The sequence below is a fragment of the Phasianus colchicus genome, chromosome 2 (genome assembly GCF_987193195.1).
Source record: "Phasianus colchicus chromosome 2, bPhaCol1.hap1.1, whole genome shotgun sequence".
In the NCBI taxonomy this organism is placed as follows: Eukaryota; Metazoa; Chordata; class Aves; order Galliformes; family Phasianidae; genus Phasianus; species Phasianus colchicus.
In genome coordinates this window covers 91,204,622-91,229,217 of record NC_143437.1, presented here as the reverse complement: position 1 = coordinate 91,229,217, position 24,596 = coordinate 91,204,622, and the positions used below count along the sequence as shown (strand labels likewise).

General features: G+C 39.4%; 1 protein-coding gene across 7 annotated transcripts in view; it reads left to right on the top strand.

Moving 5' to 3' along the window:
* Window positions 1-24,596, top strand: part of DLGAP2 (DLG associated protein 2) — a 453,855-nt gene that overhangs the window by 26,318 nt on the left and 402,941 nt on the right. For 3 of the 7 annotated variants that reach the window (XM_090136321.1, XM_090136316.1, XM_090136317.1), the window contains exon 2: window positions 9,384-9,493. The exons of the other annotated variants lie outside the window; for them this stretch is intronic. In XM_090136321.1, coding sequence (XP_089992447.1) covers window positions 9,479-9,493 — 15 coding nt within the window. In that variant the 5' untranslated portion in view covers window positions 9,384-9,478. The remainder of the gene's footprint in view (window positions 1-9,383; window positions 9,494-24,596) is intronic. 7 annotated transcript variants of the gene reach the window in all.

Here is a 24,596-nt window from a genome sequence, read left to right as displayed (position 1 = left end):
ATAGAAGAGGAGATCCCACATAGAAACAGAATTTAAGTGTCTTACATAACCAAACCTTATTATTGAAGGTCGTATCTCCTTTAGATCTATTTTGTCAAGATCCAGTAGAGAGTTTAGTATTTAATGCACACACCTGTGCTAGCATTATACAATAAATTAACAAAATATTTAAAAATAAATTGCTATGTGCATTTGAAAAGGTTTCTCTTAATAGGGCAAAGCATATTTTTCAACCAGTCAGTGCTTGATTGCAGGTTTAGATGATTAGGAAGTTATTAGAAAATACTGAGAAGATAGTAATGGTTAGCTATGTAAAGATCTAGATGAGAAACGTGAAGTGGAACACAAAAAATGAACATTTTTACTCTCTTTCAGTTCTTCTGTTCTTATGAAAATGAGAACAATAGGATTTACAGGGAGCAGAAGTGCTGCACCAGCTTTTGCCATCCAACTGAATAACTGTGTTGAATGCTGATGTATGGCTTTGCTTTAAAGAAAAACCACCACACTCACCAGAATTGCTATCAAAGATGAATTATGTGACTGATGTTCTGGCTAATGTCCATTAATGGGGGCAGCCACACTTTTCTCTTTACAGATTCTAATACATCCCTCCTAGGTAAGCAGCTATTATATTCACCCACCAAGCCTCCTACTCTCTTATAACACACCTTTAGTTCAATGTCAAACATATCTCTGGAGTTCAAGTGATTTATTTTTGCACAGAAGGCATTCAGAAACAATTGGGAGTTCTTTGTTTTTTTTCCACACCATTTTTTTCTCATTAACCAGTACAGGAAGGATGAAAATATGAAGCCTTACTGTCTGATATGAATGATTTATAGTTTTTAGAACTTCTCTTTCCATTAAGGACTATTATTATCATTTTTGTTGTTGTTATATCAATTATTGTTGTTATTATATCATTCCAAAGACTGTGTTACCATAGCAAAAAAAAAAATCAGCCATATCTTTAAGTAGACCATCATATATATCATGTAGACAGAGGACTGCAAGAAACAGATGGGTCTGTAGATTTCTGTGAAGTTTCTGGCCGTGAGTCCTTGCTTAAGACTGATGACACAGTTATGGAATTAATAGTATCTCTGTCCCATTTCTAGTCCCTTTGGAGCCAGTCCTCCAAATGTCAGGTCGTATGCCTGTTCTGTGTCAGGATGTAAACTCAGCCTTTAACCTACATTGCTGCCAAAATCTAGGTGCCATTCTAGCTCTTTTGCTTTTATTCAAGTCTGTTTGAGTGCTTCTGCATCTTCGTTTTGCTACTCTGCAGCTACCACATAGGAAGCATTTAGCCAGTGAGATGAAACATTAGAAAAAAGTACTTTCAAGACATAGCAATTTCACCCATTCATCTCAGTGTATGTTATCTTATCCTTGGCTGCACAGACATGTTAGAATGACTTTTTTTTTTTTTTTTTCCAATGGAGAACTCTAACTCATTACTTTAAGGTTAACTATTTTTTTGTGTCATATTTCCTAACATTTCTAGGTTCTTCTCACTGATTTTACTTCCTCTTCTCCCCTTACAATTCGGTCTGCTCCTTCCTGCCCATCATGGGTTGATTCCCAAGCAGACAGACTGCACGCATCCTTTGGGTTAGCACAGTTCTCAGCCCTATGTTTTCTCCTGCACTTTTTGTCCCCTTCCCAGTCCTCTGCAGAGGAACACAGGCTGGGAAGCTCCACACTGGTCTAATCTTTGCTTCCTCAGAGTGCCTTTTCCCAGAGCCTCACTTTCCCTTTGTGTCTGAGCTCAGTTTGAAAAAGAAAACAAACAACATTTTCAAGTAATAGCTCTTATTTTCACAGAATGACAGAATGGCTGAGGGGGGCAGGGACCTCTCGGTCCATCCAACCCAACCCCTGCTCCAGCAGGGTCACCCAGAACAGGGTGTCCAGGACCACATCCAGGTGGCTTTTGAAGATCCCCAAGGAGAATACTCAACCTCTGGGCAACCTGTGCCAGTGCTCCATTATCACACAATACAGAAGTACTTATCCCAGCACTGGATACCACCAAAAAGAATCTGGCTCCATCCTCTTTGTGCCTTTCCTTCAAGTATTTATACACACTGATGAATCACTCATTGAGTCTCCTCCAGTCTGAACAGCCCCAGCTCTCCCAGCCTTTCCTCATAGGAGAGGTGCTACAGTCTTTTCACCTTCTTCATGTTGCACTCTTTCCAGTATGTCCATGTTTTTCTTGTTCTGGGAGGCCTAGAACTGGACTCAGCTCTCCATCTCCGTATGTCACCTTACCACTGCTGAGTAAAAGGAGATTTGGCATCGGACTTCTTTGCTTCTTGGCTGACAACTTAATCTAAGAGTGCACAGCTGACATGGTTGCTCATTAGCTTGCCTGTTAAGCCCATTTAACCTTCAAGGCCTTTGTTTGTTGCTTGTGTCTATGGGAAAATGAATTGGAAGTGCTTGCTACTCCCTGATGTTCCAACTCATCAACTCACAGCTACATTTTGGGCTAGGGTCCACATCCACTGTGGAATGTGGCCACACTGCTAACACAGCACTGGTTAGGAAGTTTCAATGTTGTTTCTTTTCTGTGGGCCGAGTGGTTACAATATGGTGACAACTAGTTGTACTTTTGAAAGAATCCTTTTCCAATTATTCTGACTCATAAACTCATTGATTTTTAAAATGTCACTAGAATTGCTGTATCATTCCTCCAGCCTAGGGAGGCTTGTTACAGTATTTTAGTATTTTTTAATAGTTTTTTCTTAGTCTGTATCTTTAAGAGGATAGGAAACAAAGCTTTCCCTTGACTGATGCAAGTGGCCGCCCCGGATCTTTCTGTTTTCACTTCAGTGAGATAAAGGAGTACAAAGCTTCAATCAATATAGGCAACAGTGCAGTTTTCAAGTGATCTTATACAGTTGTGCATTGCTTGAAATCCTTTTCAGAGATGATATTAAGGTCTCGGAGTGCCACCTTGGCACAAAAATACTGGTAGGAGAATAATGTTACTTGGTATCTTTTTCTCTGTCTGTTCCTCACAGCTCCTGTTTGTGGAAATTAAGAGGCTGGAATGGAAAATGTTGCTCTTTATTCTCCCTGTTCAGAAAGATTCGTGTTCTTTCTTTTCCATGCAGAAAGAGGAAAGGAAGAAAAATACCCCACACTTCAGTGGGCTGGCTGGATTCAAATACCAGCCACTGTTGCCCTTTCATTGGTGTTCAGCAGTCTTTGTGAGATTGTTTTGGGAGCCTCTCCAGCACATGAATTTGCAATCTGCTGATACATATGCCACAGAGTTGAAAGTGTTTTTCATTTGTGAGGAACCTCTCAGAGCATCTTCCTGTGCTGATTCAGACCTCTACCAGTGTTGCCCCTTACATTTCATCCATCTTCAGTAGCTGAGGTGGTGCATCACTGCTGCTAGGTAACAAACTCATCCTGCAGATGAAATTGCTGTGTCTGTAACATAAAACATTTTACTACTTTCATAATTACAGCATCAAACAATTATTGTATAAAAGCTTGCTATTACATCCAAACCAGTTATGAAGGTACATACAAGGTTATGCTACTACCCATATACTCACACTTCAGTGTCGTTAAAACATTCTCTTAAATGAAGCATTTCCAAATCAAACCAAGGTCTCCTTGGAGTCCTGAGGATAAAGATTCTAAACTGTTTATTAAAAAAACACATCAGTTTCATTAGGAGTTCTGCGACTCCTAAAAGTTGGTTTCTCTTAAGATGAAAATAAGTTGATGTAAGGAATTTTATATTTCAAAGTCAATATTTTGAAAACACCTCCCTCAATCTCTCAATTTCTCTTCTCTTTATGACAAGTGGAGAGCATCTTCATATTATTTAATATAGCATTAAAAAAAAAAAAAAAAAAAAAGTGAGGGTAGAGATCATAGCCATTGCAGCCTGACATCTGCATGAGAAAAGTCTTTTTCCTCTCTTTCTCTGTTTTTCAGAAAACTTAGTTAATTTGCTTTCCTGAATAAGTTGTCCCATGATATGACTTAACAATTGTACTGTACTTAACAGGTTAAAGGTTTTATGAAATATTTTACATATGCCTTAAACAGTGCTGAACAATTCTTACAAACTCCTGTCAAGTTAATACTGAACAATAAACAAAATTTTAAAGTTTTGTTCCAAACCTCAGACGCACATGTAGAGACAACAGTTACAGATTTATAACTACAAAGGAAGTTATTCATCTTCCTTGATGCATGGGGATCTCCCATTATGAAAGAAAAGTAGTATGATGACTTGATGTTGTAGAATAACGTCATAGAAATACACTATATTTATTTTATTAGCATTCATTTTTACACTGTAAATGAAATTCTATTCTACATAAATAAGCTTGATGTAGAGAAAAAATTTCAGACAAAAAAAAAGAAAATGCTGTTCACTCAGCTTATTAGTCTGCAGCAGTGTTGCAAACTCAAGGGATCTCGCTTGTGAGCAATAAAAGTGTGCCTCAAAGTTTCCAAGATACTTACTTTTTCTAAGTCCTTCATCAATAAATCCATTGAAGTGCAACATAGTTACTTGAGCAAATGAGAAGTTAATAACACAGTTCCACTGTGTTCCAAAGAAAATGATTCCCCTTCTCCGCCCCCCCACCCCTCCAACAATTAGCAGTTAATAGCTGATTTGTTTCTCACTCCTTCTGTTCAGTTTGGGTAGCATTTAATACCCTATATTTCCTTAGCCTACAGTAGATATGTGTGGGTAAATGGACAGCTGAACTGCTCTTTGAATAGAATTGAAAAAATCTTCTGTCTTCCCTATTAGCAGTAAAGGCACGCATTTCCTTTGTCTGCGTTATCACAAATTCTTAAGTGGAAGAAAAATCTTTGATGCACAAGTTAAACATTACTGCTGCCTATTGATGCTTGTCCTTTCTGATGCATATTGTAGAATCATAGAATCATTAAGGTTGGAAAAAAGCTCTGAAATCATTTAGTCCAACCATTCATGCCCACTAAACTGTATTCCTCAATGCTACATCTACTCTTTTCTTGAACACCTCCAGGGATGGTGACTCCACCTCCTCCTTGGGCAGCCTATTCCAATACTTCACCACTTCTTTTGAGAATAATTTTTTTTTCTAATATTCAACCTGAACCTGCCCTGGTGCAACTTACAGTCATTACCTCTGTAGTAACATGTACCTCTCCAGTATCCAGGTACATGGGAGAAGTGCCCAACCTCTACCTCACTACAATCTTCTTTCAGGGAGTTGTAATGAGTGAATCTCCTGAGTCTCCTCTTTTCCAGATTAAACAATTTCAGCCTTCAGCCACTCTTCATAAGACTCGTGTTCCAGACCTTTGTTAACTTCATTGCCCTTCTTTGGACATGCTCCAGGGCCTCAATGCCTTTCTTGTAGTGAGGGGCCAAACACTAAACACAGTTCTGAAGATATGGCCTCACAAATGCTGAGTACAGGGGGTCAATTACCTCCCTGCTCCTGCTGGCTGCATTGTTTCTAATAGAAGCCAGGATGCTGTTGACCTTCTTGGCCACCTGGGCACACTGCTGGCTCACATTAGGTGACTTTTGACTAAAACACAGAAATAGTCTTCGATTTGTAATTGCACTTACAGTTAGACTGAAGCCTAAAATAATGCTCAAATGCACTATCTACTTTGGAAATAAAGCTGCAGACTGCAATGTTAAAAAAATGAGGCTATTAATGTCAATTTTTTCTCTACATGTTGTAGTTGTACAACCCCAACCGATGATGAGATACTTTCTGTTTCCTTTTATCTTTTGCATTTCCTACTTCATAATTCCGTAAGTTTTGTGTTAGTTCAAACAATGATAAACAATTAGGTAATGTATTTGCTTAGGATAACAGGAAAATGTTGACACGTTTCAGTGTTCAATTCTTAGATGCACTGGTTGTATTAGTCTCAGTTTTTATGTCCTTTAGTCTTCATATTTCAAAGGAAACTTTAACCAAATGACCTCCTATAATTGCATCAATATTTTCCTGAGTCACCAGGGGGTATGGGATCAAGCAAAGAACATATACTGGACTGAAAGAGTACTTTGATTCTTATGCTGATGCAAAAGCTTTGATACGAGGACTTTGGAGGAATTCAGTCTTAGCAGTTTGGAAGCATACTAATTGAAGAAGATTCAGTATTAAGAACTGGCTGCGCAAATGCCTATGAGAAAATATTCCTCTCATTCCTAATAACTCTGGTTTTCCTAATTCATGACCCAGGTATTAGTAAGTTAATGGTTAAGATACATTTGGCTGTATTCTTCTTTGCACGAAGGCATAGCATACAATTCAAATGACTTAAAGCAGCACACTTTTAGGCACCTTTGCCATTGAAACACTTTGAGAGATCTCAGGGATGTCACTGTAGAAGATGTGTGCACTCTCATCCTCAGCGCTGCAGTTCCTTATTTCCAGTCCCATCTCCTGAGTCCTCAGTCCTGAGATAAAACCTGTGGAAACTTTATACAGCACCTGGAGAGAGAGGAGCATTTCAGAACTGGGTGTGAAAGGCTAGCATGTTGAGCAAGACAGCTCAAGTAGCTCAGTGTGAAGCCATGTTGAACTCGCCAAAAGGGATGCTCAGTGTCCTAAATAGATGTGACCTAAATTTTAGACTTTTGCAAGATTTAGATGCATATGGCAGAGATCTCCCTCTGCTCAAGGTTTGAAAATATTAACTTCTTATAAGCACATATGGTTATGGCCTTTCTTTTGCTTTTTCTTTCTTTTTCTTCTTTTATTTATTGTTTTAATATGCTTTTTTCTTTTTTTAGGTTTTGTTTTGAAACAAAGCCAATTCTCTACTGTGTTTTTGGTCCTGTTTTGAATTCTGGAGCATTCTCAGAAAGTGTCTTCTTGTCTTTTATTTCTCCTTTTTCATGAGAGAATTGGCCTCACCTCCAAGAAGGATGCTTGAGGCTAAAGAAACATTCTCTAGGCCTCTTGCAGGTGTTGCATCTGTTTGCTTGGGAGCCTGCTTCCTCATACTGATCTAGTGTAGGTGAGAGTAAAGGCCTATAATGCTCAAAGTTCTCTTTCTTAAATAGCTCTGAAATGCTGGAAGGTCCTTATTGCAAAAGGAGCCTTTTGAAATACTTTTATGAATATACTGCAGTTTGTATAATTGTTAACAGAAGTAAAGTAGTCCAGGTAAAACATTGGTCATGGATAGGATTTTCAGTGATATTCTCAGCAGAAGGATGTAGAATGTGATTTATGATATTTTTAATCTATTTTTTGTGCATCATATAATGACATGTAAAATAGCCATGGTAGCAGGCAGCTCTATGCTTCAAAGGCAGCTGAGTTCCAAGATGATAAAGATTTTCTTGTGGGCTTGCTCCCCTGATTTTAGTAGGTATGGGTCTGTGGGCAGCACACAAAATTTTGAGTCTGGGATAAAATTCTGAGAATGCCAAATTGTCACTTTAACCTGTAATGCTGAAATCTGTTTCCCATATAAACCAGCCTGTCTTTTCTCTGTGAACCAACACACAGCAAAGCAATGGGGAAATAAGCATTAAGCAGGAACGCACACCACACTGTATAGACTAAAGCTAGTGGGATGCCTGCATGGATTCTCCAACATTGTACAGACTGACTCGGTGTGTACAAATAGTGCATATTAGTCTGAGAGAAGATGAGCTGTAATTCAGCGTTCAGTGCTGACAGGCAAGTCAAACTAACATTTCATTTCTAAAGACTATGGAAAAAATATTTTACTGGTTTCTGAGTACTGAATTAACTTGATTTGATTTGATTGTGCTAAGATAAAAAAAATGCCCAATTTCTACTGTAAATCAAGCCAAAGAGCTTAGCTCTGATTTAAATGGTAATGTATCTAACATAACTGTTTTTGGCTGTGTCTGTACTGCTGCATGCAGCCTCAGGATGAGGTCAGGACTGTTGCTACAAATCCACACTGCTTGACTATAGGAGCATCCCCTGAAAGCAGCCCTATGCAGCCTTGCATTTTGGAAGGAGGAAAACCAGGTGATACAATAGAGGTACTGCATTACTCAGCATTAAGGAGGAAAGCCAAAACTTTTAATTCCTTGAATGCTTTGCAAATAATGGTAGCTTATTTCTCAGCTAACTTTCCCTTCTTTGTAAGGACTTTCCAGGTCCTTTTGGGTCCAAGCTGTTAACATTTTCTTCCTGTCTCTTTACTTTTTAGCTCCTTTTAAACAGAAACTTGGACAAATAGCTGCCAATACGTCAATATTATATTCATTGCATCTGCCATCAGGTTCAGGGAACCCCCTCAGGGCCAGCTCTGTCAAGCTTCTGCTGGCAATAATCAAATCTTGCCATGAAATTCAGCTTCTGTTGTTTCATCAGTTAGTAAACCAAGGACAGGGTGTGAGCGTATAATGCAATGAGCCTGAATTATGGCACATTAATAAGCTTCTGCTTGTCAGTTAAGTTGCCGTGGTGTTCAGAGTGTTCCATGGGTACCACTGGAGCTTTGACACATATTGATTTAACAACAGCACTATTGTCCAGACATCATCCCAGCTCATGTAAAAGTCAGCTATATGGGGCACACATAACAGGTCTGGTGAGTTTCAGGTACATCAGGTTCATAGTTTGCATAGTTTCTTCATGCGTATTTCCAGTTGCAAATTTCCAGTCAAAAGTTAACCTTCCTGAAAATAAATAAATAGGGTTATTTATTTATTTATTTGCTTTCCTACCCAGTTATTTATTTTGTATGCCAGTGCAAAACATATCTGACTGTGCCAGTGATTTTATAGATATGATCTAGGAGATACTGGTTGTTAGAATCATTTTCTTAACTAATTTTTGTTAATGGCATGACATCCCCTTTTTCCACTGTGGTACCACATTTCTTGGCTTATGTATAGGAGTATTAAGTATAGTAATAATTGCATTTTCCATTCACTGGGTTTTTGATCACCTGCATTGTAGTGCTGATTGTCCTAAATAAGCTCATTTCCTTCTTTAGGTCTCATCCTTCTAGTAGATAATGTCCATTGTAGATGGTGAATGAATAACTAGATGATAATTTCAGACCTTTTTCTTTATTCCTGCACCTTACATGTAAAGAGCAAAAGATCATTATAAACCTTCACAAAATAGCATAGCAAAAGTGAGTAAATGAGAAAGGTTTTGTATAGTATGACTGTTCTGTATTTCTGTGCATGTTTCATTCTACATTTCTGTACTTACCTAAATTAAAAGCTGCCTGGGATCATGTTTTTGTTTTTGCTGTATATGCATGCCACACGGATTTAAAACCCTTCCCTTTTTTTTTTTTTTCTTTCTTTCTTTTTTAGGGGGTGGGGTGTTCTGCATTTTTACTGCATTTTCCCCATTCCTATTCATTCCTTATCTTAGGATTTCTCATCCTCTGAAGCACGAGAGTAGCTACCAGGAGCTCACCTACTGCTACTACATGGGACTGCCTGCAGCGGGCACGAGGCTTAGACATTATGGGGACAATTCAGGTACTGCTTAAGGGCAAAAGCCTTTCTTTCTGAAAAGATAGTTGCCTCGGAATATAGTATGAGCTTTGGGCCGTGGCAGGATGGTGGAATGCAATACTGCCTCTAGGGTAGTGAGACCTAGAAGTCGTTGTTCCTGGGTAGTGCTTGTCACTCCCCTTGTAGTGGCATTCCCAAACCTCCCCAAAGCCTTCCTCGGCTCTCTGCCACGGAGGAACTCAGCAAGCACTCCGTTTAAACATCTCAAATTAAATTTATTGTAACTATCCAAGAGCAGCGTGACAGGGCTTCTGGTGGGGCTGTAAGCCTTCTGACCGCTGGGCAGCCATGGTGGCAACTTAACCCACCCCACGGTGTGCCTCTGAGCCAATGCCTCCGTGGGTTCTTACCAGCACAGGTCCAGCTTTGCAGAAGTGGCAGCCCCTGGCCCAAACAGGCCTTGTGTGTGGCTGACTGTGTGCCTTGACTGCCGGCAGCCAGCCCTGCGCATTACAGTGTTTTCCAGAAAGCTCCTTGGCTGCTTCAGTGCAATGAAGTTTTTATGGCTAACACTTCAGTATGGCAACAAGCTAACAAACAGAACAATTCTGTTACAAGTGGAGGCAATTAACATTCATGGGAAGAAATGCATTGAGGTTGTCAGCTTTCAGGCGAAGAATATTACAGCAATGCCCTCTAGCGTTGCTTTCGTTGAAGTGTGAATGAACGCTCCCCGGGAAAGATCACGCCGTACTGAAGGCTGCATCCTTCCTTCTCTGCTTGTAAGAGTAAGCCCTTGACAGAGAATGCACAAGGCAAAGATCAAATTCATGGTACTTGACCTTTTCCAAGCTGGATATTTTTTGCCTGAAAAAAAAAAAAGAAGTATGAGTTGATGTGTGTGTTACTTATCTGTACTACATTTTCTTTAAAGTTGACTGAATAATTTTATGAAATACTATTAATTTTCTAGTGCAAGATTATGTATTTTTTTCCTCGACCTTACAGCTTAAGAAATAACAAGGAGCTTTAAGCCTTAAGTCCTTTTTAAATGTTCATGTGCTGCCGGGATTTGATTTAGCTTTATTACATTGCATGAATCAATATGTTCCTGTAATTCTGAAAATGCTCAAACTAAGTGTAGGCTTCTTTTTTATTTGTTAATTCTTAATTAAGCAACAGCGCTGCAAGTAGAAGAGCAGGACCTGAAATTGAATTTTGGGTTATGATATCTGATGGAGTGAGTTATGAACTATATGCACTATAAATAACATCAGATATTGCACAGTATACACACAGCACATTTTATACAGCTGCACAGGTTCCATTTTCTCCATGTGGTCATCTTTTGTTGGTTAATATTTCCACAGTCTCCGTGTACTGTAAAAGCATATCTAAAAATATGGATGAAGGCTTCATCCCCAAACTCTGATGACAGAACAGTTGTTATGCGACATTTACAAAGCCTGTTTAAGCCGTCTGTTTTCTGGGCTTTGACTTCATTTTCTAATTAAACATTGTGAAAATACGACAGTGAGAAACGAATAACAAAAGTGAAGAGGTGATGGATGCAGCACAAAATGCAGTTTAAGCTATTTACCTCATATGCATTAAGAACATATTTCAACACCAGAAGCGTTTCTGGAGGAATTAAGGTGGCGGTGCAGGAATTCCATAGAAAGAAACCCGAGTACGCAAAAGGAAGTAGATCCAAAGCCATCTTCTTTGATTTCATGTTTCAGATTGTTTGCAGCTTATTATTTCCTTTATAGTATGCACTTAGTAACTGTAACATACTGAAGGCTATTAGTTTTAACAGCTCTTGATCAGTTTTGCAAGTAAACTGTTGGTACTATGAACAGGCTCCTTGAAATGTAAATATGTGTCCCTATAAGGAGGTAGTTATATGCCATATGTAAAGTAACCCAAAAAGAAATAAACTGAATCATAAAGATCACGACATATTCCAAATCTAGCAATTTAAAAATACTTGTTTGACTATAAGGTAGTTATAATTTTGAAAGCAATCTTCTCTGTTCCATTGCCTTCTTTTCTCATATTTCTTTTATAGCCACTTTTGCTGACCTAAATGAAAATCTTAATATCTTCAACGTTGTTTTTTTTTTTTTTTTTTTTTTAAGATGCTCTCCTTCTTAACTAACAGATGTAATGGGTTGTTGGGAATAGACAAGCTACGATGTATGATGATCTCTAAAATCATGCTTTCAGTGTACAGTAGCCTTGAAACTGCATTTTGTTTAGTTTTGTTTTTCAGTGTAATTTTGTTCACCACCAAACGCTTGGTAAGTACAGCTCTAGCAACTTATTTGACAAATATCCAGCATCTACTGTATTTGTAGGTGCTTATCCTGACGGAGCCACAATGCCCAGCACCCACTGCTAACCACAGCAGTAGGAAACCTATGTCTTCATGAAAGGCTAAGGATCCAACCTGTGTTCTCTGATTGCTTAAGCTGAGTGTAAATAACTCACAGATCTCCCATTGTTTGTAAACCATTTTGTACCAAAGCCAGTGATTCTGAAGCTGAGTCACTGCACTTGACAGCGTGTAATAACAGAATGAACTTTAGGGAATCTCCCCCTAAATATTATCTTTGCTAGGCTTTTCTAAAGGAAAAGCAAGAACAACTGTTCCCATCTGAATTCTATTTGATGTTTTCTCATGGTGGAAGGACAGGGAGGAGGAGAGGTATGAATTTCTATAGGAATAATTCCAGCCTCGGAATTATCAAAAAATAGAGATGAAAAACAGGACAGTGGTATAACACTGTGCTTCTTTAAAAGCATCAGCTGAAATTGGGGACAGGAAAAATGTATTATATTTGCTTTTTTGTGATTATAGTACTGAACCTTAATCTTGCAAGCAAATGAATTTATTTTGTAAGAGTAATTTTTTTTTTTTTTTTTCCCCAGTGGAAGTGTATGCAAATAAAAGATTTAATGGACTCTCTATTTAAATATATGAATTAAAACTGTGTGCAAAGTGCTGTTTGCACATCAATAATTGTCTTGTGCCCAACTGCCAGCCAGGCTAAACAGTTTAACAAACACTGAAAAGGGGCTTAGTTGCTTTCTTCCCCTCTGCTCTTACTCCTTGACTACAGCATGTATTTTTGCTTTAAAATGTATTTTTGCTTCAGGGTAACTAATTGACACAAGCCAACCTGAGATAAAGTCACTGTAGGAAAACCCTGGGGGGTTTTGTCAAAGGGTAAAACATCATGAGGATTGGTTGATGTCTGTGCCTGTGGCTGACCTGGCCCAGATTACCTTACAATGCAGCTGAAGAGCTTTTTCTTCAGTGTGTCTTTATGGTCCATTTTATAGTTACGTTCCAAAGTCAAATTATACCTTTTCTGACTGAGGAAAGAAATGCTTACAGAAACTTTTCTATAAGAGCTGATGACACCATTGCCATTGAAAGTGGAGCATGTGCCTCCTTTTGGTTAGGCTGTTGAACTGTAAGATTTTAAATTTCAGCAGAAGTAACTGATTACCAGAACGAGGGATGTGGGTGTTATTTATCCCCGAGGTTGGTAGAAAGCACTTTTCCCCTCAGGTGTGCATACTGCAAATTTCAATTACAGATTTGTTTATTTACTTCTGTTGTGTTCAAATCTGGTCACACAGATGAACCACAAATCCAAATTACAGAGAAAACTGAGCCCATTAGTCACCAGTTCCTTTTAAAAATGAAAATGAATAGTAAAGAAACAAGGCTACAACTCATACAGCACTGATAAATAGCAAGCAGTCATTTCGCTTTAACCCAAGATAGCTGGTTATCTGATTTTATAGAAAAACACACAAGAGAGTAAAAGGAGGGAAGAAAGATATGGAAAAAGCTCCTGAATAACCATCAGTTATGTAGTCAAACAGACTGGAATGCTTCAGGCCAGGAGAGAAGCACCTGAAAAAGGTCTGAAAGTTGCAAGTGATAGGAAAAATGTGAGCAAGGAGAGCTCCTCTTCCTCTCCACACGGGAAAAGTGGGCATCAGCTACAACTTACAGGTGGTAGGTTCGCAACATGTGAAAGCAGAAGGGTCTGCATATAGCATGCTCTTGAAACTCCTTGTGTTGGGGCCTTTCGGGTGCCGACAATTTCAGATCTTTCAAATCAAACTGATTCAGGGGAAGGTCATATTTGAAGGGCTGTTAAACACAATGGGAACAATTCAGGTGTGTTCACCTGTGTCTTGGTGTCTTTTGAAATACCTGAGGGTGTCCATGACATCTTGCAGGGCTAGTACTGGGTCCGTGGCTTCTACAGAGGGAGCTGGAGGTCAGTTGTGCTATCATTTGAGCACCTCATACAGCTTTCAGTGCTTGTGAGGTACTACCCAAACGGTCCTGTAGTGCTACCTCTGGCTGAACCTGTGGTTGCTGGAGGTGAGGGAAGCGTCACTGATTTACTGTGCAGATCTCATTGTCTTTTGGCCATGGCCTCATTAGACATTAAGACTCAGTCTTCTGAGTAGACATGTCATGCAGTGACAAACACACTGTCAATGACCTCCTGTAGCAGTACAGCATTGCTGGCTCTGAATGTGGTGCAGAGCTGCTTTGGGCTGGTAAGCCAGTGACACCTTGTGTACAGGCAACACAGACACCCTCGTGGCAAAAGGAGAGCCATGTGCCCAGCCTGGAGTGGCTCTAATGAGATTTGACGGGTCAGCTTAGCTGACATGTTGTTCTCTGTAAAGTGATGCGACTGTTTTGCTGGCAATAGATAGCAAGTAAAGAAGGACAATTTAGCCTTAAAATGAAGCAAGTGCTGTTTTGTGACACGTACAGAAGAAAAGCTATTGAGTTTTGTGTCTGAGTAGTGAAATAAGGAGAAACACAGAAGCCATAGATTTTCATTTCCCAAATATCTGTTGGGTTGTCAGGAGATGTCAAATCTCTGAAATGTTTTCCTTAAGATTAGCTAGTTTTGTTGATTTGGATCAAATTTTTCTATTTTTCATAACAATTTCAGTATAGAAGAGCAGATCAATTTCTCTGCAACATATCGAACAGTCAAACAGAAGTCTTGAGTGCATTTTCTGTTAGTACAGACATTAGCATAGTTGAGCCATTTGGTCACTCCATCTTTCACTAAGTTGTAGAACATTAGAACGTAACTTTGGAAGGGACCACTGCATCCACCTAGACCAATTCCTGCTCAAGGAGGGACACCCAGAGCAGGGTGCCCGGGACTTTCAGAAGGAACCTTCTGTGTTTCTCAGTTTGTATCTATGCCTCTTGTCCTGACATTGGGGACTACTGAAAAGAGCATGGCTCTATCCTCTTTGCATTCTCCCCTCAGGTATTTGTAGACATTGATGAGTTCCCTCCTGATCCTCTTCTTTTCCATGCTGAACAGTTCCAGCTCCCTCAGCCTTTCCTCATAAGAAAGATGTACCAGACTCAGCACTCCAATGGTGTCTTCATCGGGACCGAGTGGAGAGAAGTATCACCTCCCTCAGCCTGCTGGCAATACTTTGCTTAACACAGCTAACAACACTGTTAGTCTCCCTAGCAGCAAGGGTGAACTGCTGGCTCTTGTCCAGTGTTGTGTTCACCAGGAGCCCTCATTCCTTTCCTGCAGAGCTGCTTTCCAGCTGGCTGCTCTCAGCACATCCTGGTGCCTGGAGCTGTTCTGCCCCAGGTGCTGAACTCTGCTCTTCTTGTTGAACTCCTGGGAACCCTGTTAGTCCATTTCTGGACTAACTTCGACACACTTGTCAAAGTCCATCTGGGTGACAGCATGGCCCTCCAATGTATCAACCCCCATTTCCCAATTTTGTGTCTTCTGCAAACTTTCTGAGGGTTCACAGAAGCCAAATCTGCTATTTCAACACCATCCCTTCCCTATAACCAGTGGAGCTCGGAGGCAGAGAACCAGGCCCTAATTTCCTTCTTAGTTCTTAATATATGGTGGTATTTGGCTTACACAAATATTCCTGAGGCTATTTTAGGGTTTTACTGTTTTCCTTGCTATTTATTCACCTGCTTTTACCATTCAGCTGTAAGTGCAGAGGAGGGTTGATAACTTGTAAATGATCACTCTGCATCAGTCTTAACCATGCTGCCCTGAAAGTGTAAAATTTATGTATGTATGTCACCTAAAAGCAAACACAAACACCACTTTGTTTTGCATTGCTGTTACTTCCTTGTTGCAGATAGCTTGCTTTCTGTTTCTGGTGGCTGAACTGGAACTTGCCATCACAATGCAAAGAAACACTTCTGTCATTAATGGTTGGCTATAGCCAGTCTCACTTCTTCTGAGTCCCAAATCCTCTATTATTGCTATTGTTTTTGCATTTACTATGGAATTCATGAAGTGCTTTCTGAGAGCTGTACACACTATGAACTATATACACACTTTGAAAGGCGGAAGGTTTGACTCCCACAGCATTTCCTGAAATAAAGCTCAGCATAGCTTGTAATCAGTGCACATTATTTTAATGCAATTAAACTAGATTGAAATTAACAAGTCCAGCTATATGGGAGTTTTGCTGACTCTCTGTAAAGGTCATCTGATGTTTTACAAAACAGTGCATATTTCATATTAAATATACAGTGACCCAGCTTTGCGATCTGAGTCGTACTCCTAAGTTTTGATAAACTTTCTTGTTAGTGTCTTACATTTTCTTTCACAGCTAACTAGATCTACGGCTAGTACTGCCATGCTACAAACTTTTTAAATAAACTGCTATGCTATAAGCTTTTTTATTCTAAATAGTTATGAAAAATATGGTCCTAAACAAACACTGAAGACAAAAAGCTTATGAAAAGCTATAATTTTCTGAAATTGAAAGTTCATCTTTAAACACATGAATGAAGTGTAGCTTTTTTTCCTTATGTATTTGGTAAATGTTAAGCGAGTTTATTAGAAAAGTGACTTGCTGAGTTTGTTGTATACAGTCAAGCTGCACCATTTGTGCAAATAATGTAAGCTAATAAATATTTTCCTTCTTGGTTGTTTACCTGACAGAATTGATTATTTATTTGCAGAGCTAGAGGTTAGTTTTGCCCAGTTACGCTTTGGATAGGTGGCCAAGAGCTTTTTGCAGGATAACTTAGCTCAGTCAGCTACAGCTGCTAGACTGTGTAAATGTGCATATATATGTACATAAAGCATGCAAAGACATCTGTCACAGAATTCACTCCTAGTTCTCATCTATTTCTCTATGAGCTGTCTTCCTTCCAGCTATTATCTAGTCAACGAATGTAATATGCGATGTGGATTGCATGATATTTTCTTAAGCTTCAAATAAGGAAATTAGTTCTGAGTGGGATTTACCATTGTGGATCAGCAGATTTAGCCTAGAGTATGTGTAAATATATTTCTTAGTCCTTTTTTTCTGAGGTATGTGCACTATATATGCTGGAAGATTTGTAAAGTACAGTTCGATTGCCATCTGTAAATAGTGCTACCTTTTCTTATTTTATAGAGTGCCGCATTTGCCATGCTAGAAATGCTAGCTAGTTCTGCGGACAAAGGCACAAAGATGATGAGACCAGGTTATTGCAAGACAGTCTTGATGAAATCACACTAAAAGTGTACAAATCTCAACAACTTGTTAAACAAAAACTGTTAGGAATATTGTAAAAACCGAACCAAAACAACACAAGCAACAAACAAAGAAAAACAATCCCTCCAAATTCCCCACTGAGTGAGTCTAATGGGAATCGGAAAGTCCGGGCTCCTTTCAGTCATTTGCTGAATGGTCTCTCAGTCCTGCTGTTTGAGGAAGGCTCTCAGGAGAAGGGAGAACAACTGCTGCATCATTTGTAGGCTGCTGTGTTTGATTTCTGCACTACCGTCTCCCTTCCCATGTTCATATTGTGAGCAGCCGTCCCCACTCAACTGCACTCCAACTGTGCTCTTCAAACACAGTTCCTTTCCATCAGAGCCCAAATTGCTTTGTATATCAAGGAGATGTGATGGAAATGGGGAATTATTTTGCAGCAGCTGAGGTCTCCTGCTTAAATCCTAGAATCTGTAAAACACTCATTCATTTGCCTGTGGGACTCATTCTGAGAAACTGGCTTCCCTTTAGCGCAGTGCACAAAAACAACCTGCCAGAGTGCAGACCCCTTCCCTAGCAGTAAAACTACTACAGTGTTGCTAGCTAGATGGAACGATGCTCAGTTCCATCTTCTATCTGATGGGACACAGGCTCCATTCCCTCTGTCAACAGGCAATAGGTCTGACTTTTTTAGTTCTTTCTCTTGGAGGAAGTCCTTTGGAATTTCTCCTTTTGCGAGAGTGATGAAACCTTAGTGGGACAAGAGAAAAAAATAGATGCCATAGCTTGTAGTTGAAGTTACTTGTGTAGGCAAGGGAAAGCCTTTGTTGACTCTGTGAATGCTTACTTCTTTGTACCCAATGAGCTCTGCTCAGTAGAGGAAGAATTCATTTGCAGCTTTTCCATTCTGCATATTTATTTGCTAAAGTCCAAAAAGAAGTGTTTCGATGCATCTCTCATTGCTGACTGAGATTTCAGATTTCTTATCTATGCTCACAATGTTCTGTGATGAGAATGAGGGATTCTGCTTTTTTTTTTGTGATGGCCCTTCTGAAAAGTAAAGCCATGAACAGTTCCCCAAGTAAATGTCCTTTATATTGTCTATGCCCTTAAAGCAAAATTTTGTCTAGATTAGGAACTTTGCACTTTGAAAATTTCTTTCACCTTGGTTCACTGAGGCTCACTTTCCCAGCGCCTTGCAGCTTTCCTTCCATTCCTTCCAATTTGTGCAAGAGATTGCAAGAGAATGACTTGACCAGAAGAGGTTTGCTCAGCCTTAATGCATGAAATGTCTCCTAGGCTGCCCGTTGTCCTGCTGGTGAAAACACATGTGAAATACAACATGATCACAACTAAGATACTCAAGGAAAGGCTCAAGTGCAACTGTTTGAAATGCTTCATGATAGGAAAAAAAGCTGTTTCTGAAAGAGTGTTCTTGGAAAGGGAAATGAACTGAGTAAGGATCATCTTTTCCTTTGAACAAGGGCTAAGCATTATAAACCGTGTAAATTTTCCAGCAAATTCTACCATATCTTTGTGAGTTGTTCCAAAACTTGGCAAATATGATTTAAACCGTAATGTTATTTTTAGCTTTTACAAAAATAAGTTGCTTCAAACTTGATAACAAAATAGTCTAACTTATGCAGTGTCATTTTAATGGGATACAGAATAAAGAATTATTTCCCTATTTTATTTCATAATGGAAATAAATTAAGAAACTAATTAAAGTGCAGCTAAATTGGCCACAGTTCAGGCATTTTTGAGGAACAAAAGCTTTTTTCACTCATTTAAAAAACTGACATAAAATATGGGAGGGTATTTTAAGCAAAAGTTCTCTGAGGTAATGAATTGAATCCAATGAGTCTCTTAATTTGGTACTTAGTTTTTGTTACATTTCAAAATCTGTATTCTGGTTCAAGCAGAAACAGCCTTTGCAATTTCATACTTTAAGAGAATATTGGGAAAAATTGGCTGACTGTAAATTGGAATTTGTACAATGAATTGTCAGTGAAATTTAGCTTTGTTCAAAGATCTGGAATAAGAATTATGCTACATGTAAGTTGTATTAAGGCCTCTGTGAGAATCACATTGTTCAACTCTAAGATAATGCATAATTGATTTTATCTTGGAAATGTATACTATTGCTTTTCTTTGTATGAGATGAATGAGTCTGACAGACAAAATACTGCATTTAAAAGACGAAAGATAAATCATTGTCCTTTGATTTCCTTCCTGTCCTTATGATAAAATCTGAATTATTTCTCCGTATTTTCTTCTACTGGAACCCCAGTTAGATTTCCTCATTTCCTTCCATTGAATTTATGCTTGTTTAGTAGTTGAAGTTGTGTAGTACTTTACCTTGAGAAATCAGTTGGAAATTGTGCACGATTTGCTGGAACTGCTAAGAGAGATATAAATTAAGTAATGGCAAGTTCTTGATCTCTTTGATTTGTAATTACACTAATGACAATTTTGTTTAGAATGAGATGCCAAAATGGTAATAAATGGATGCAACAACTTATACTGTTATAGTATATACATTGCCATACCTGAGAAAACTGGTCATGGAAAGCATAATTTACAAACTGTGGCGGAAGAATAAAGGAGATTGAAAGTGCCAGTGAATTTCAGTAACCAATTTGCTAATAAGGGCGCTTTTCAATTTTATATAGGGAACATAGAGATCTTTGGGCCATACCTGTTCATACTGGAAAAAAGCAAGACTCAACTTGGGTTGACTCCAGATAGAGGCAACACAGATGGTTTAAGGCAGTAGGCTGTATAGTGCCAGCAGAGTCACGGCTTGTGGGCTTTAGGTATATAAAAGCCCAGGAAAGGCAGACAGGCTGCTGGTGGCACCATGAAGTGAATGGGTGCTCTCCCAGGCAGTGAGGGCTATGTGCACTCATGCAGTTGATGATGGGTGCATAGGAACCAGAGCAATGAGTCCATGACTCTTCAGGGTGTCTCCTGTTTCTCTGTCCCCAGCTCCACCTCCTTCCCTTCGGTTACGGTTTCAGATGAGGCCAAGCTCTCTTGTCTCAGCAAAATGCAGACAGTTCTCTGTGAGAGCTGGGAGCCTGCCTTGGATGATGGAAAGCTTCCAAGCTTTTCCAGGTTGGCAGTTCTTGTTATGGAGAGTTATGGAGGAAGTAGCTAAGGCAACTTTTGAACCAACAGTGTGAATCCTAGAGAGCTAAGAAAATTTCAGAGAATTGGAAAACTGCTAGTGCAGTTCAAATCTTTAAAAAAGAGTAGAAAATAGGACCTATAAATGCACCCTTTGCATGAATTCACATTCCTGTAAAATACTGGAATGGTTAGCTTGGAGTCAGCAGAAAAGTTAGGTTAAAAATACAAATAATTCCATTCAATAGGATTTGATGGACAGGGACCTTGTCAAATAAATCTCTTCCTTCTTTGGCAGGATTTTAGATTGGCCAATGGAAACATCAGTGTGGATACAGAAACAATTCCACTTCTCCAAAGTATTTGGCTCAGTATTACAGGGTATTTTGATTAAAACCTGGAGGTGTGTAAGAGGAATAAACTACATTCTAATTTATAGTTTTAGCTGTGACTTTTCCTAGACAGAACTTGCAGAGACTGGTTATTGACTGAAAGCTATTCTGCACTTTTGGCAATGGTCTGTGTGAAAACATAGTTGTTAATGTTTGAGGAAGGCACATAGATATTAGGAATGTTAGGAAATGATGTGACTTCTTCTCTAAATAGCTTTTATTCATAGACTTATTTAAAGGAATTAAGAATAAGGAGTGAAGGCTATTACCAGAGCAAGGGAAATGCTATATTGGAAGGCAGTACCTCTGAGAGGTGGTGTGGTCAGTGTGGATAGCTTCTGGACATGAGCTCAAATAAATGATCTATCTTCAGAACTAATGCTTACTTAAACATATAAAGTAAGGTGATCAGGAAGAAAATGAAACAAAATTTTGTCCCAAACTGGTATGGCTGCCATCAGAGCACTGTGTTCTGCAGATGGCATTTTATAGCAGGCATGGAGGTCCTCAAGAGATGTCCCAGCAGGATTTAGACTGAGTGCTTTGTGAGGGCAGGGCCAGGAGCTCCAGCCACTCAGATTGAAGGGAATGGAGAGTCATCCAGTGACTGAATGAGTCCTCAAACAGCATAAAGGTGTGTGACATGCTTTTCTACCTTGTGTTCAAAGGCACAAGAACCTCTGACTGGAAATTAACAGAGCTGTGGTTAGGGACTTGAGGATTTGCCCAGAACTCTTTATGTGAAGACTGCAATGTGCATGTCAGCCTAGCTATGCAGGATGAAGCAGATGAGGTAGGTGAGACTAGCAGCTACACTGAGTACTCCAGCCTCATAGCATAGGTGACTTCACCTCATAGCATAGGTGACTTCTACCACAGAGTCTTCCTTCCAAATATACCTTAGTTTCTAACCATGCCTGTCCAAGAAATGTAACTTGCCTCACAGGTAAACTGTATGGCATTTCTCAGTGGCAGTGTAGCTACTGTAGCTCTCAACACAGGTTAAATTAGGAAACAGAAGTGAGCCTGGCTATATGTGTTAATAGAAAAATAAAAAGTCGAAGTCTAATCCAAAGCCCATTGAACTTATTGCAAATTAATTGCTGTGTCAAAGTCCAGCAAAATATAAAATGGATTATGTTAGCCTGTTGAAAAACAAAACAAAACAAAACAAACACAACCACCAATGAGATGTATACAATTATATGAATTTGAGATATAGTATATTTAAAAGCATGCTGTAAATCTCTGTAAACACTCTTTCAAATGTAAATATGCATGTAAGCTTTTTTGACAAAAATATTCTTGATAGTGAAGTCTTGCAATGGAATTTTAAAAATCCCATTTGCATATATATTTAGGCTAAACATATATATGTGCAAATATACTTATAATTATAAATATTATAATAAAAAATCTTGCATACATTTCATCATATAATATAAAAGAGGCAAAAAAACTGACTGGCAAGTGACTGTAGTATTTAAATTAGTGGGGAGAAGCAATTTGTTTTCAAAATTCAGGAGCTGTAAAAATTCAACATGATGTGTGGAGTGATTTAAAAAAACATAGTTAATCTAATTTTGATGAAATCATTTCACTTTATTTTGAGCAGCAGAGTACACTGCTGTGGATTCTGTGTAGTCAGCAGTCAGTGGAGGGAACAGACTTTTTGAGATGGCTCATCTCTCTGCTATAGAAACCCATCTGGATCACTATCTTAGGGTGCCTGCTTCTTTCTGTTGCCTATGGAGAGTATCCAGAGTGACAGACCAAGAATTAGCCACACTACTTTCTGTCAGCTGAATTGAATATTAATTCTAACCAAGCAGTTACGAATCCCATCCAGTATTTCTACAGCAACTATGCAGATGTGGTTGTTTTTTTTACTACTCCCAGCCTCTTTGGCAGCTCTTTGCACCTGTCTGTGGCCTCTGTTTGTCTGGTGGGCTCTCAATCACACATGGTCTCCCACCTTACCCCCAAACCCACCATGGCTAGATGAACTTACCTGTCACACCTTGGCCTAAAGCTTTTGAACTGCAGCAGTGCTGTCTGTCTGCTCTTAGGTTTCCTTTCAGGCTACAGACATTTAATTTTAACTGTAAAATGTGCACTACTGTTACTGTGTGATGACTGTAATTTACGAGGCTGCAGAGCATGCAGTCCCATGAGCATGGGGAATACCAGGTGTCGTGGAGATTGAGGTACAAGAATTCACGTTCATGGGTAAATGTGCTAATTGTTTTTATTTTCATTTGATGTCCATGTTTTTTAGAAGAAAGAAATTGGTCAGGTAAAGGCACAGTGAGCTTATTAATCATAAGAGCAGAACATTTCCTGGAATAGAAGAGGTTTGGTTAGGTTCAGATCGTTGGTGGGAGCTTCTCCTCTGCAGGATGACACTGGGGCTGGGTGACGGAGCGCTGGAACAGGTTGCCCAGGAAGATTGTAGAGTGTCCTACAGAGATATTCAAGACTTGTCTGGACACCTACCTGTGAGACCTATTGTAGAGTACCTGTGTTAGCAGGGTGACTGGGCTCGATGATCTCTTGAGATTCCTTTCAATCAATGGTTCTGTGAGAGCTGGCTGCACCCAATTGGGCTGCTGCTTCTGTAGTGGTAGCATCCACTGCTGTCCTGATCTCTCTAGTGCTCTTAGAATCACAGAATATCCTGAGTTGGAATGGACCCACAAGGATCGTTGAGTCTAACTTCTGGGTCTATGCAGGACCACCACAAAATCAAACCCTACGTCTGAGAGTGTTGTCCACACGCTGCTTGAAATCCAGGAGCTTGGGGCCATGACCACTGCCCTGGGGTGCCTGTCTCAGTGCCTAGACACCCTCTGGTGAAGAACCTTTTCCTAATCCCAACCTAATCCTGCCCTGATGCAGCTCCTTGCTATTTCCCTGGGTCCAGTTGCTGTCTCCAGAGTGCAGAGCTCAGCACTGCTTGAGGAATCTGTAGGCCACAATGAGGCCTCCCCTCAGTCTCCTCTGCTCTGGGATGAACAAAGCAAGGGACCTCAGTCACCCCTCATACACCTTACCCTCTAGATTCTTCTTCCTCATTGTATCCCTCCTTTGCATGCTTTCTAATAGTTTTGCCTTTACTGATAATAACTTGATCTTCTAGGACTCCTCAAGCTCTGTCCAAACCCTTTGGTGCCCTTACCTGCCCCTGGGCAGCATTCTAAATCTCCTGGGATGCAAACATCAAGGCTGATGTCTCCTCTGGAGAGCTGATCCCTGTGGTGCAGTTCCTTTTGCTTTCTAGAGCCATGCTTGAGACTTCTCTCTCAACAGCTAGCACACAATTTCTTCTTTTTCCTCCATGTCCATATTCTGGACTGCTATTGCATTCATTAGAGACAGTGAATGTTTAAATTAGGGGCAAGCAAGCTCCTGGAAAAGTTATTATTACTTTATTCTTTAATTCTTAGGCAAAATACAGGAAGGAAGAACATGCAAAGCATCCCTCATATATCAATATCTCCTTTCCTTAAAATAAAACAAATGGTGCAGTAAAAAATATAAACAAGTCTACAAGCTTGCAAAATGTTCATGAAATAAAATAGAAATGTATGAGTTCTCCTAGGCAAATCCCCAGACTATCATATTTAATGTCTGCCATTAGATCAGTACATTTGCTTACAGGCACCTAGGGAGAAGTGAGTTGGGTGGGAGCAGTGTTAAACAGCATCATGTAAACACGTATTAAACTGTTCTGAATAGTAAAAGCAAGTAGAATATGCAGTATGTGCAGTTCAAAGTCTTTTGCCAAGGCAGAATAATACAGATTGATTTCCCTTTAATTTTTATATGTTTTTGTATCAATAGTATAAATAGTTTGTTTCAGTAAAATAAATGCATAGAAGTGTTCTGGATGATAAAAGCACTCTTGAAAATACACAGGGCTGTTTTGTCAGTATGCTGGCAGCATATTGCAGGTTAAGTTGCTCTCTCCTCATGTTTACAACAACTTTTGTCCACTTGTGTGTGCTCTGTTTTTTTCTGCCTGACACATTGTTAGACCTCTTAGTAATTGTCTCTTCTGTTCCCCT